This window comes from Drosophila miranda, chromosome XR, assembly GCF_003369915.1.
Source record: "Drosophila miranda strain MSH22 chromosome XR, D.miranda_PacBio2.1, whole genome shotgun sequence".
NCBI classification, from domain to species: domain Eukaryota; kingdom Metazoa; phylum Arthropoda; class Insecta; order Diptera; family Drosophilidae; genus Drosophila; species Drosophila miranda.
The window spans coordinates 44,254,126-44,269,042 of record NC_046674.1 but is presented as its reverse complement, the minus strand read 5'-3'; the positions used below and the strand labels follow the sequence as shown (position 1 = coordinate 44,269,042).

The 14,917-nt window shown below is 43.2% G+C and overlaps 2 protein-coding genes across 7 annotated transcripts in view; both read left to right on the top strand.

Annotated features, from left to right (window-relative positions):
* Positions 1-8,590, top strand: part of LOC117186171 (G1/S-specific cyclin-D2-like) — a 52,591-nt gene extending 44,001 nt beyond the window's left edge. For 4 of the 6 annotated variants that reach the window (XM_033386412.1, XM_033386411.1, XM_033386410.1 and 1 more), the window contains 3 exons: positions 3,896-4,070; positions 7,945-8,090; positions 8,151-8,590. In XM_033386412.1, coding sequence (XP_033242303.1) covers positions 3,896-4,070; positions 7,945-8,090; positions 8,151-8,471 — 642 coding nt within the window. In that variant the 3' untranslated portion in view covers positions 8,472-8,590. Of the gene's footprint in view, positions 1-3,870; positions 4,071-7,944; positions 8,091-8,150 lie in introns of those variants that run through there. The other 2 variants (XM_033386414.1, XM_033386415.1) reach the window with 2 other exon arrangements.
* Positions 8,591-13,814: 5,224 nt separating this feature from the next.
* On the top strand, positions 13,815-14,456 carry LOC117186172. Its single transcript, XM_033386417.1, has 2 exons — positions 13,815-13,956; positions 14,017-14,456. The coding sequence occupies exons 1-2, from the start codon at positions 13,870-13,872 to the stop codon at positions 14,335-14,337; spliced, it is 408 nt and encodes a 135-aa protein (XP_033242308.1). The 5' UTR covers positions 13,815-13,869; the 3' UTR covers positions 14,338-14,456.
* The last annotated feature ends 461 nt before the right edge of the window (positions 14,457-14,917 follow it).

Below are 14,917 nucleotides of genomic sequence, written 5' to 3'. Positions count from 1 at the left end.
GCTTGGAACACACTGCAGTGGTCCGGGAGCCTGAAGCAACGACTGATGTTCAGCTCGCTGCAGTAGACTCCGCCTCCCACGCGGCCGTCTAACTTTGAGCCATCAGTGTAGAAGTGAACCGCATTTGCGTGTCCTGGTTCGCCCATCTCCCAGTCCTCCCTAGGTGGGATTGATACCTGGAAAGGCGTCGAGAGGTGATCACTAGGGATACAATAATCTGTCCTCTCTGGTAATTGCGGGAGTCTCGTCAGGATTCCCGAGTGCCCAACCGCGGACGCTTTCCACAGTCTGGCTTCTCTCATTCTGAGTGCGGAAAGTGTTGCCACCTTCTTTCCCATGAGATCTATGGGGAGGAGGTCCAGCACAGTATCCAGGGCTTCCCCTGGAGTAGTGCGTAGCCCGCCAGTTATGCATAGCTCTGCCATGCGTTGAACTCTGCTGAGTTTATTGAGGCATGTTCTTTTGTCTAAGGCTGGCCACCATACCAGCACCTCATATGATTGGTCGTATGATGGCGGTGTAAAGCCACCAAACTATATAGGGGTAATTCACCATTTTAGTCCGATGGTTTTTCTACAAGTATAGAGGGCCACTGTGGCCTTCTGTACTCTATCCTCTATGCAAAATTTCCAGTCGAGCTTTCTATCGAGGATTAGGACAAGATACTTGGCGTTGTTGCTAAAGACTAGCGCTTCCCACATAGTTTTGGGGGAATCAGTGCCGGAACTTTGTACTTCCTAGTGAAAAGCACCAGTTCCGTTTTAGACGGATTGACACCTAGACCGCATTTGTCTGCCCATTTTGACATCTTCATGAGTGTGCTTGTCAGGCACTTACACAGCGTCTGCGGAAATTTACCGGAGAATGCTATGGCAACATCGTCCGCATACGCCACCACGCGGCAGACACCCCCCCCTTTCTCCCGCACTGCCACGTTCCATAGGAGGGGCGTGAGGACTCCGCCCTGCGGTGTGCCTCTGCTGACAAATCTGGTGGACGTTGACGTCTCCAGTGATGCCTCAACCGTCCTGCATTGTAGCATATGATCGATCAGGCTCACCATCCGGGAGTCAACCACCAGGTCCGTCAGTGCACCCGTGATGGCGGTCGGGAGGATGTTATTAAAGGCGCCTTCTATGTCAAGGAAGGCTACTAGGGTGCACTCCTTACAGTTAAGGGACGCTTCTATGATCGATGTGATCGTGTGTAAGGCCGTTTCGGTGGATCTTCCCTTCCGATAGGCATGCTGGAAGTCTGAGATTAGACTAGGCGGAATACTCACCGTGAGATGCATCCACAGAAGCCGTTCCATTGCCTTCAGAAGGAAAGACGATAGACTTATGGGTCTGAAATCTTTGGGGGCAGTACGCCTGCCTTAGGAATGAAGACGTCTTTGGTATGATGCCAGGCTTCCGGGATATATCCATGGGAGAAGATTCCCTCGTATATCCTTTTGAGCCAATTAGTGGCTTTTTGTACAACTTGAATCAGTTGCGCAGGGATAATGCCATCTGGCCCCGCAGACTTGTATGGTTTGAAGCTTTTGATTGCCCAGGAAATGTTCTCCTGGCTTAGAAGGTTCTTAATATCACTTGAGGCAACGGAAGTAGTGTGGTCTGTTTTCATCGCAGCCGGGGAAGTGGGTGTTGAGGAGAAGATGTAGCGACTCATTGCTGGACGTTGTCCACGATTGGTCGGCATTCTTCAGGTAGCCCAGACTGGGTGTAGTCTTTGAGAGAACTTTGCGCCAGCGTCAGGGCTTCTGAGTTATTCTCGATTTCGCTACAGAACTTACGCCATGAGGCGCGTTTGGCTTTCCTAAGTTCTTTATTATAAGTTGACAGACTGACCTTGTATTCGGCCCAGTTCCGCTCAACGTTCTCAGCCTTAGCTGTGTTAAAGAGTCTCAGGGAGGCTTTCCGTAGTTCCCCCAGTTTAGGAGTCCACCATTCCGGTTTCTTTGGTTCAATTGAAAAGGTACTCACCCCTTTAGTTAGTGTCAGTGCTTCCCCACTGGCAGTGATGTGCGTTGGCGTCGCACCCTACGATTAGGCCGGTGTCCTTGGCCTCGCTGTCTGCGATTAGCGCCCGGAGCGCATGTGGAGGGGGGTCGGGTTGGTCGTGACCCATGTACGTGGAGCAGATCTTCAGTGAGCGCCCCTGGCCTTCGAGGCTCACTGCAGTTTGGTCTTTATTGCTGAAATTTGGGAGCAAAAATAAATGCAAATCGGCTATGTCGGCTCCACCCTTGGCTAGGTGGAGCAAGAAAGCAGCGCATGCTGCCTTACAATGGTGGAGGTTTATCTGCAGGAGTATCAGTGACATTCCTGAGGTTCACCTCCAACATTGTTTTATCGTGGTCGCTCTCCGAAGAGTCCAGCTCCTCCCCGACCCCGATGTGCTTGAGATCCCTAGTAAGATCGCTCACGTCAGACACGTAACCATCCAGGATGTCATCCGACACCACTGATGCCACGTCTGACACCGCAGGCTTGATCTCCATGCCCATGCACTTGTATGGTACTCATTTTACGGCCTCCAGTTTGGCTCCTGGGTAGACCTCCTTGAGCGATGCTACCGCCTTCGTGAAGAGGGCCGCCGAGCGAGCATCTTGGCAGGCGATGGCTTTCACTCTGCTTTGGTGCCACCCGGCGTCCTCACACTTGGGCGGTGGTCCTCCATTTTCTTCCAACTCCTGGAGGAAGCGGTCTTGGAGCTCGTTTTCTACGCGGTGCCACTTGTCCTGAGGAATCGTCCCGTCTTTAGAGCCCCTGTCTATGACTCCAATTAGGGTTTTTCCTCTCGCCACCTCGGCAAACGAGCCGTTGCTTAAGGTTTTCGTCCTCTTGGCCTGTTGGACTTGCGTAGTGGTGTGTTCCGCAAGGCGTTGTCGCTTGCTTGGGGCCTTGTCTGCGGCCTTGCCAGCTTTTGCTGGTTGGCAGTCGGGAAGGACCGTCTTGGCCCTGCGGCCTTGCCAGCTTTTGCTGGCTGGTAGTCGGGCAGGACCGTCTTGGCCCATCGCCGCGATTCGATGCCCTGGGCAGACGCCAGGAACACTGGGTCGTCGTTGCCCAGGATGAAGGCCGCACGTCTCTTGTCTTGAAACTTGGTCCTATCTTTCGAGGCAGAAGCGCAGGCTGCCGGGGTTGTCAATGGTAACCGGGTCGCCCTTGGGGCCCCCCGAAGTGGATTGCGGTGTTTTTGATATTTATCTTTAAATTTGGCATTGTTGGTCCCACGAGTAGGCGGGAAGGGGTTAGTCGGACAGGGCATAGCCCGCGTGCCCCGGGAAGCCTTATTTAAACTGGAAGTAAGCAGGTATCCCGAGTCCGCATATTAACGACCGAACACCCCCTCGGCCATGCATCCCTCGGCATATGACAGTGTCACCTTGGATTGGGGTATTTCACTGAGAGTTTTCTTCTCTTTTTCCCCCGACTACAATTAGCCAGCATCACGGGGAGAGTATAGTCGCACTTCCACCGGTGTGTACAGTTACGGCGGGTGCCTGTTTGCTCGTGACCACCTGTATCCTATGGCGTGAAGCACAGTTGCCTTGGATTCAGGGCAAGCCATGAACCTGAGACGCCTGTGCCCCGTTCCGAGCTTACAGTTGTGACGAGCCGACCCGTCATCCGTTTATCCCTCTGTAGCACCCGATGGCTGACGGCCAGTGCCGCCCCTATCTAGAAGGCCAATTAAGGCCACAACAAGTTGCCACAACAAGTGCAAAAATCTGTGGCGAATCTTCCGAATCTGGATCAGTTACTTTATTATTAAAAAATTGATAGAAAAAATACATATGTAGGAAACTACATTTTATTGTCCTCGACTTCTTAATACACAATGCAGTTTTCGTTTTTTTAACAGTTTGATTCTCTTCTCTAACCTTAAGAAATGGGAACTGTACGTGCTAAGCCGACTGGGATGGGACCTTTCATCTGTGACCCCCTTGGACTTTCTTGATCTTTTAATTAGACGAGTGCCAATAAATAGTACAAAAATCCCTGATATAAGCTTTGCTAAAGTTAGACAACATGCTCAGGCCTTTATATCGATGGCAGCCAAAGGTAAGTCAATAGGTCTTCATCAGCACACAATACCTTTCGTTCACTAATCACCAACTAACGATCCAATGAAAACCTTCTTGTGAGTGGTAATGAAACTTAATCGAAAGTGCCTTTACATTTAACTGTAAAAAAGAAAAAAACAATATATACTATATGTACAAATATTATAAATTATTAAATTCATTTTAGTACAATACAACATTTTATAAATAAAGAAAAAAAAGAAATACTCCTACGCAGCCTACAACAAATTGCGCAAAAAAAAAGTGAAACGAAAAATTATGAAATTAAATTATAAATAAGATGTCTGTCAGAGGAGGTTGATGTCAAAATGAATGTACATACAATGAAATAGTTGTCACTACTTTCAATTTTATTTTTGAGACATTTATAGTATTCAAATTGTACATTTATAGTATTCAGGTTGAACATTAGATGCAAAATTTAACAATTGTGTACGTCAGAGTACTTGAACGAGGTCAGGATTGAATATTTCCAATAATCTTCATATATTCATATATTTGTTTGTGGTTTCGTAGGGTATGCATGTGTAACGTGTAGGTAGCGCGGCCGATTTAAACGGGGGTGGGACGCATTACGCAGCGGCGAACACCGTGTGGATCGTGAATCTTCCGAGCCCCCCCACACACCCGGTACAGCCCGCCACAGCGAGAATCCTTGTCGGAATGTTGGTGAGCCAGGCAGTTGACGTAATATATATTAATTAGGACGGCTCGGAGTCTCTTCTCGGGGCTCAGGCGACGAAAATGGTGGCAGGTCCGTAGGATAGACCCCTCGGCAGACCCGGCAACGGCACAAGCTAATCTCGAGGCTCTCCGTCTGGATGCAAAAAACTAGGATGGAATACAAAATTCAAAGTATTAGTAAGGAGCTTAGAACGGGTTAAGGGCACATTTAGCGGGACGGATGGTAGGACATCAGCTCAAATCAGGAGATAGATTGGAGAGCTCTTGAAAAATGTGGGATCCGCCCATGGAAGTCTCGGCAAGTCTCTCATGAAACTTTGCGAGATCGGATGCGATGGAATATTCGCGGCCAACTCCGGAATAACGTAGGTTGCGGAATTTAGTTGTGAGCCCGGCTTAGTCAGAGAGCGGATGGAAAAACTGCAGATCTTCTTTGACTGAGCGAATACGGCATTGAGAACGGAGACCTCAGGTCTCAGAACGTGGGCCACTGCTGGTAGTCCCCAGTGTCACATGGAGAATGGCGGCTACCGCCGGAAGTCTGCACTTGAACGGCCAGTTGCGGCGTGTGAGAGACACTCGGGGGCTCGAGCTGATCGTTCAGTTCGGCAAGGCATAACGTGTAGACCGTGTAGCAGTCATCGTACATCCCTTGGACATCAGCTACCACCCTTTGGATCCGCTTCCGCCATCGCCACCGAACAGGCCTAGAACTCCGCGTCCACCTTTGCCCACAGGCTTTGGAGTTGATCTCGATGGACTTGGGAGAGGGAGCAGGTTGGAGTGCTAGCATCTGGAGCGTCGAGCTTCTGGTCAAAGCGGGTCAGTCTGCTTGCAGCGAAGGCAAACTTAAACCGTGTGAAATTGGCTGCCGATTGGTCCATAGTGCTCGGAACCATAAGAGGGACTGTCGAGGGGAGCAACAAGACATCGAAAGCATATTCTCAACCCATAAAATACGAACTGTATAAACGTAACAATATTATGGAAATTGTAAAATGTGGCCGGAGTGTGCAGATATAAATACTACGATCAATAAATGTTTAACCAAGAGCGAAAATTGTGGACGAACAATAATATTGAGGCACGAGGTACCAATGTATAGAGTCGGTTGCAAACGGCAGTTCAAAAAAATATACCCTCGAAATGCGAGGTAGCGCGTTGCTTAACGTTCCATTAATATGTATGCATATGTTCAAGTATATGCTAATTGAAATTTATACGTAGCCATAAACATATGTACATAAATATGTGCGGGGGATTCAAGTTCAAGATTATTAAGAAATAGGTAATGGATCACTTGGGTGTAACGTGTAGGTAGCGCGCCGGTTAAAACGGCGGTGGGAGCGTAACTAACTTATCTTAAGCGTTACGCTGCGGTGAACGCCTTGTGGATTGTGGATCTTCCGACCGCACCGCCAAACTCGCGACATCGAGTTGGGACCGGACCGCACGGAGTTGGCACAGTGCGCGGCAATTATCTACTGATGCCCTGAACAAAAAATATTCCGAAAATATCGACGTTCTGCCATTTTTAGCTCAGTCACTGATCTTAAACTCATCGAAATCTTATGGCCGAAGGTCAAAGGAATTCTACCAACTGCAAATCCGTCAACATGAACTAAGTTTTGGCAAGTGGTTTAAGAATTATTCAAATTATTGGCTCAAATCCTATTGAAACGTTGGCAGGACCTTACTGACCCATGCCAGGCTGGGGTAAAGCAGCTCATACAGAACATATAACATAGGTTTTAATTTGAGTTTCTTTTTTTGATTTTGTTCGAAAGCAACACTATTTCAATGAACAGCAGATATCTTGGGAAATTGTGTAAAGCCATGAAAAATAGAAGATGAATGTAAATGTAACAAAATTTCATCAGGTTTATAATTTCTTCTTAAATTTTAACTTTGTAAAAAGGTATAACTTGTTTAATTTTGAATACCTGAAATGTCTCAAAAGGAGTATGTATTTTGAGTCGAAATTTTTTTTCTTCTAATTTTTTTCTGCCATATTGAGTCAGTCAATTTTTATATCCAGTACTCTTAGAGTATAGGGGTATATTAGATAAGTGGTGAAAGTGGATATGTGAAACGTCCAGAAACCGTTTCCGACCCCATAATGTATATATATTCTTGATCAGCATCAAAAGCCAAGTCGATAGAGCCATATCTGTCTGTCCGTCCCTATGAGCGCCTAGTGCTCAGAGACTATAAGAGCTAGAGCAACGACATTTTGTATCCAGACTTCTGTGACATGTCACTGTTACAGGTATATTTCAAAACTTCGCCCCGCCCACTTCCGCCCCCAAAAAGGTCGAAAATCTGTGGCATCCACAATTTCAAAGATACGAGAAAACGCAGAATCGTAGAAAATGATTATATCTTCTAGACTGCAGAATCTGATGAAAAAAATTTCATTCTCTTCGCTCTGTCTCTCTCTAACACAGGTCGGCTTTTCCTATTGCTAAAAGTGAGTTCGTAGATCTCAGAGACTATAAAAGCTAGAGCAACCAAATTTTTTATCCACACTCCTGTGATATCGGACCTTGACGAGCTAGTTTCAAAATTTCAACTCACCCCCTTCCGCCCCCGCAAAGAACGAAAATCTGGGGCATCCACAAATCTCAGAGACTATTAAGGCTAGAGCAACCAAATTATGTATCCACACTCCTGTTAGATGTCACTAAACAACGTATATCTCAAAATTTCGGCGTCTGCCGGAGGAGAGCTATACGGAGTTAGTATCGGGTATAAATGTAGAGTTGCGGTCGCCACAGCACCTCACAACGATCCCTTCCGTTTTTTTTTTTAATTTCCGAATCGAGGAATGTAGACAGAGAGTTACTTTTACAATTATGGGATCACAATATTTCAGACAAAATTTAAGCTCCATGGCGAACCAAGTTTGAGCTAAGAAAAACTATTCCTAGTCAATACGGCATGAGAACCCAATTCTTGGCCTGCTTGATCTGTCCATTCCTTACAATATACCAAAATATACCCATCATGTGTTTTAGAGCCCTCTTTGGAATTCTGAAGCCGAAATTACCAACCTTTCTCTGGACAGACATGTTTTGTTGTGGGGATGTGCATTTTACCGAATATTCGGTATTTTAATATTTTATTATTCTTATTAAAATGTTTATATACTAACTGTTATTCCGCAGAACATCAATTTGCAAAGTACCCAGCTAGCACAATAGCAGCATCGAGTATAGCCGCTTCAATGAGTGGGCTAAAATGGCATCTTCGCACAGGCCATAATCTTCCCTTTTTATTAGGTCTACTTACGGACTTAACCAGCATCGAACAAGTTTGTATAAGAAAGATTGAAGTCCAAGGCATTGACTAAATTTTATTTTTATATGAATAGGTTCAACTGCAAGAGTGTATGTTGCATATGGAGAACATTTTTGAAGAGCACAGTCGCAACCTGCAGCCGTTTTTTGTTGACATTCAACCTCCTAACTCTGCAAAAATGTACTGCCAGAGACGTAATCAGACTCATCCAAACCAGCAATATCATCAGCAGCGCCCGCAACGCATGAGGCAAATGCCAATACCCTCCCTAACATTTACTACTGCTGACACCAACGCTGATCAAAATTGCTTTAAGGCTACCCTACCCTATCGGACGCAAACATTTAAGATTCTAGGGCAGGCTAAAAATGAGTTACAAGACATAAAATTTTGAGAAAAGTATTTTTTGAGCTAGTATACTAAATATTAGTATTTAAATATATATTAGTTTCCTCCAAGTCTTTGTAAATTAAATTACACATAAAAAAGAAGAATACATAATAATTAACATTATTACATTTTTTTTTTAAGTCTCCTTATACAAAACGGAATTTTCTTTATATTGCCTCTATACTTCGATTTTTGTTGTTTAACTAGCCGGCCCTGCCTCGTTTTGCTGTGGCGCTCATTGTGGTTGCACGGATAAGAAATGAGGACAACTCAGTTGATTGTTTCTTGATGGAGAATATAAAGAGTTTTGACCTGATCTCCGACTATGGCAATTGATTCTCCGCTAATACGGCTACTACGGCTAGTATTAAAAAAAATAAAATAGAAAATCCATGGATAATTTAAACAGCTGAAAACCAAATTTGAGACAGATCGGCTCAGTCATTCTCAATTTATGAAATCCCGTAAATTTTTTACTCCATTTATATATATATAACGATTTATTAGTATGGGTAATTATGTAACGAATTACATTTAATACAACGCATTGGTACAATAAATTATAATAAAATGCGCTGAACCGGACCGACTGTAAAAAAATTGTTAAAAAATAGTTTTCTCTATACTACATATGCAGACACCAGAAGACCAGATCAAACTTTTCTCTGTACCAGATGAAAAAAACCAACATATTGGCAGTATTGGCTGTAAATGCGCAAAATTACAAGGACAATTGTCTTCCGACGCTTAAAAAATTTGTTGATAGGTATTATGCGAATGATAATACCTTCTGCTCATTATGCCAGAACAACTCTGAAGCCTCTTGGCCACTTTTTTTTTTGCTTGTTTTGGGTTCAGATCCTCCCATATATATGGGAATACCTTTGTTGTTTTTTCGGCAAATTCTTGGCGGAATTTCCAATTATCCGTATTCACAGCAAAAGCCGTATGTTTTATTGACGTGTAGACTAACCACATATAATCGCACAACTCGAAGCCGTTGGATAAACCTTTCTTTTCTAAGTGTTTTCCTTGACTGTTTTCACAACGTAGCATTTCTCATACCATGCGTCCGTTTTTTCAACGTTACACTGTTTATTTCTATCATTCTCGCAACATTGTGGGTTTTTTCAACATTTCTATGTTTATTTCAAACATTGTCGCAACTTTGTCACATCTGAAGAAGACTGAAGCCACTATCCTTGATCTGCTTCCAACTCATTTGTTAAGCACTTAACAAAGCATTGAGTTCGTGCCTAAGCTGCAAAACCTGCAAATGTGCCTCAGTTAAGGCCAGTTAAAAAGTTTTGGGCAAATTCGAAAACAAATATTTACAGAAAGGGATATAAGCCAAAAAACATCGACTGCTTAATATTAAAAATCAAGGTACCCGAAAATATAAGGAAGGCTTATCGCTATGGTCATGATTATTTTTTGTAAAAATAGCTTCTAGTCTAGTAAAAAACATGAAAAATTTAAGTTGGTCAGACTTACTTTTACCGGACAGACATTTTTTCTTTATGGACGTTGACATGCAATGACTGCATCTTAAAAGAGGCGATGCAATTACTGCACCGTCAGCCCTCCTCCGCCGCATTACGCGCGGTGCGTAGCCGAACCAAACGCGAACATGCAGGAAAGATAGTTGTAAGACTAATATTCGAGGAAAATTAGCACTACACTTATTAAGCAACTAAGCATGCATTTAAAATACAAATACAAATACCACTACAATTTCTAATTTCAAATTGTGTGAGTAACTTAGGTAGAGGGAATTATAATCCGAGCATAAGACCCTAAACGGTTCATGCAAGGAATAATTCGATCTACAAAGTGGAAGGAACAACGGTATAACATTTTTAGTTAGTCTAATAGGAATCGTGAAGTTTATGCGGCCCAACAGATCAGGGCTGTCTATGTAACCCCTGATCAAGTTGTGCACAAAAATCACACCAAGCATTTTCGTACGGCTAACTAAGGATGGGAGGTTTACTTATAGCAGTCTACTAGAGTAAGATGGAAGTCTCACACCCGTATCCCAGTTAAGGCCCCGCAGAGCAAAGAGTAAAGAGTTTTTCTGTACTGATTCTATACGGTCCTGGTGTACTTTGTACGAACTAGCGAGGTATAGAGAGTCTTTGTTATATAGGGGTCGTCAAATTCTTTTGACCACCTCTTTATAAACCAAAGTACGGCCATGGCCATATTTACCATTGTCGACATGTGTTCAGAATACTTTAGCTTGGCGTCTAATATAACACCAAGATCATCCACCACGGTAATTTTCTCAAGAGAACCACCACATAGGGCCAATTCCGGAATAACGTAGGTTGCGGCATTTAGTTGTAAGCCCGGCTTAGTCAGAGAGCGGATGGAAAAACTGCAGATCTTCTTTGACTGAGCGGACACGGCATTGAGAATGGAGACCTCAGGTCTCAGAACGTGGGACACTGCTGGTAGTCCCCAGTGTCACATGGAGAATGGAGGCTACCGCCGGAAGTCTGCACTTGAACGGCCAGTTGCGGCGTGTGAGAGACACTCGGGGGCTCGAGCTGATCGTTCAGTTTGGCAAGGCATTACGTGTAGACCGTGTAGCAGTCATCGTACATCCCTTGGACATCAGCTACCACCCTTTGGATCCGCTTCCGCCATCGCCACCGAACAGGCCTAGAGCTCCGCGTCCACCTTTGCCCACAGGCTTTGGAGTTGATCTCGATGGACTTGGGAGCAGGTTGGAGTGCTAGCATCTGGAGCGTCGAGCTTCTGGTCGAAGCGGGTCAGTCTGCTTGCAGCGAAGGCAAACTTAGACCGTGTGAAAATGGCTGCCGATTGGTCCATAGTGCTCGGAACCGTAAGAGGGACTGCCGAGGGGAGCAACAAGACATCGAAAGCATATTCTCAACCCATAAAATACGAACTGTATAAACGTAACAATATTATGGAAATTGTAAAATGTGGCCGGAATGTGCAGATATAAATACTACGATCAATAAATGTTTAACCAAGAGCGAAAATTGTGGACGAACAATAATATTGAGGCACGAGGTACCAATGTATAGAGTCGGTTGCAAACGGCAGTTCAAAAAAATATACCCTCGAAATGCGAGGTAGCGCGTTGCTTAACGTTCCATTAAGTTCAAGTGCGGCATCGAAAACTATCCCAACAAATACAAACCAAGCAACCAGTGGAGAAGCGAAAAAACGAAAAGAATGCACTGCATGTATGTATGTATGGCTGTAAGTGCTATTTACCGAGGCTTCGGTTAACGAACCACCCTTTTGACGAGATTCAAACAACGGGTAAAACGGTATATAACCATTTTATAGTGATATATGTATGTGTATCAATAACTATGAAGGCATGAGTGAATATATATATGTATGCATATGTTCAAGTATATGCTAATTGAAAATGTATACGTAGCCATAAACATATGTACATAAATATGTGCGGGGATTCAAGTTCAAGATTATTAAGAAATAGCTACTGGATCACTTGGGTGTAACGTGTAGGTAGCGCGCCGGTTAAAACGGCGGTGGGAGCGTAACTAACTTATCTTAAGCGTTACGCTGCGGTGAACGCCTTGTGGATTGTGGATCTTCCGACCGCACCGCCAAACTCGCGACATCGAGTTGGGACCGGACCGCACGGAGTTGGCACAGTGCGCGGCAATTATCTACTGATGCCCTGAACAAAAAATATTCCGAAAATATCGACGTTCTGCCATTTTTAGCTCAGTCACTGATCTTAAACTCATCGAAATCTTATGGCCGAAGGTCAAAGGAATTCTACCAACTGCAAATCCGTCAACATGAACTAAGTTTTGGCAAGTGGTTTAAGAATTATTCAAATTATTGGCTCAAATCCTATTGAAACGTTGGCAGGACCTTACTGACCCATGCCAGGCTGGGGTAAAGCAGCTCATACAGAACATATAACATAGGTTTTATTTTAAGTTTCTTTTTTTGATTTTGTTTGAAAGCAACACTATTTCAATGAACAGCAGATATCTTGGGAAATTGTGTAAAGCCATGAAAAATAGAAGATGAATGTAAATGTAACAAAATTTCATCAGGTTTATAATTTCTTCTTAAATTTTAACTTCGTAAAAAGGTATAACTTGTTTAATTTTGAATACCTGAAATGTCTCAAAAGGAGTATGTATTTTGAGGCGAAATTTTTTTTCTTCTAATTTTTTTTCTGCCATATTGAGTCAGTCAATTTTTATATCCAGTACTCTTATATTATATTAGATAAGTGGTGAAAGTGGATATGTGAAACGTCCAGAAACCGTTTCCGACCCCATAACGTATATATATTCTTGATCAGCATCAAAAGCCAAGTCGATAGAGCCATATCTGTCTGTCCGTCCCTATGAGCGCCTAGTGCTCAGAGACTATAAGAGCTAGAGCAACGACATTTTGTATCCAGACTTCTGTGACATGTCACTGTTACAGGTATATTTCAAAACTTCGCCCCGCCCACTTCCGCCCCCAAAAAGGTCGAAAATCTGTGGCATCCACAATTTCAAAAATGATTATATCTTCTAGACTGCAGAATCTGATGAAAAAAATTTCATTCTCTTCGCTCTGTCTCTCTCTAACACACAGGTTTCATGGTCGGCTTTGCCTATTGCTAAAAGTGAGTTCCTAGATCTCAGGGACTATAAAAGCTAGAGCAACCAAATTTTTGATCCACACTCCTGTGATATCGGACCTTGACGAGCTAGTTTCAAAATTTCGCCACACCCCCTTCCGCCCCCGCAAAGGACGAAAATCTGGGGCATCCACAAATCTCAGAGACTATTAAGGCTAGAGCAACCAAATTTGGTATCCACACTCCTGTTAGATGTCACTAAACAACGTATATCTCAAAATTTCGGCGTCTGCCGGAGTTAGTATCGGGTATAAATGTAGAGTTGCGGTCGCCACAGCACCTCACAACGAGCCCTTCCGTTTTTTTTTTTTTAAATTTCCGAATCGAGGAATGTAGACAGAGAGTTACTTTTACAATTATGGGATCACAATATTTCAGACAAAATTTAAGCTCCATGGCGAACCAAGTTTGAGCTAAGAAAAACTATTCCTAGTCAATACGGCATGAGGTAGGCCCAATTCTTGGCCTGCTTGATCTGCCCATTCCTTACAATATACCAAAATATACCCATCATGTGTTTTAGAGCCCCCTTTGGAATTCTGAAGCCGAAATTACCAACCCTTCTCTGGACAGACATGTTTTGTTGTGGGGATGTGCATTTTACCGAATATTCGGTATTTTAATATTTTATTATTCTTCTTATTATATATAACACTTATATAAGTTATATAACTGTTATTCCGCAGAACATCAATTTGCAAAGTACCCAGCTAGCACAGTAGCAGCATCGAGTATAGCCGCTTCAATGAGTGGGCTAAAATGGCATCTTCGCACAGGCCATAATCTTCCCTTTTTATTAGGTCTACTTACGGACTTAACCAGCATCGAACAAGTTTGTATAAGAAAGATTGAAGTCCAAGGCATTGACTAAATTTTATTTTTATATGAATAGGTTCAACTGCAAGAGTGTATGTTGCATATGGAGAACATTTTTGAAGAGCACAGTCGCAACCTGCAGCCGTTTTTTGTTGACATTCAACCTCCTAACTCTGCAAAAATGTACTGCCAGAGACGTAATCAGACTCATCCAAACCAGCAATATCATCAGCAGCGCCCGCAACGCATGAGGCAAATGCCAATACCCTCCCTAACATTTACTACTGCTGACACCAACGCTGATCAAAATTGCTTTAAGGCTACCCTACCCTATCGGACGCAAACATTTAAGATTCTAGGGCAGGCTAAAAATGAGTTACAAGACATACAATTTTGAGAAAAGTATTTTTTGAGCTAGTATACTAAATATTAGTATTTAAATATATATTAGTTTCCTCCAAGTCTTTGTAAATTAAATTACACATAAAAAAGAAGAATACATAATAATTAACATTATTACATTTTTTTTTTAAGTCTCCTTATACAAAACGGAATTTTCTTTATATTGCCTCTATACTTCGATTTTTGTTGTTTAACTAGCCGGCCCTGCCTCGTTTTGCTGTGGCGCTCATTGTGGTTGCACGGATAAGAAATGAGGACAACTCAGTTGATTGTTTCTTGATGGAGAATATAAAGAGTTTTGACCTGATCTCCGACTATGGCAATTGATTCTCCGCTAATACGGCTACTACGGCTAGTATTAAAAAAAATAAAATAGAAAATCCATTTTTTTCGGGAGCGTTTTCGTATAAACCTTCTCCTGGATAATTTAAACAGCTGAAAACCAAATTTGAGACAGATCGGCTCAGTCATGCTCAATTTATGAAATCCCGTAAATTTTTTACTCCATTTATATATATATAACGATTTATTAGTATGGGTAATTATGTAACGAATTACATTTAATACAACGTATT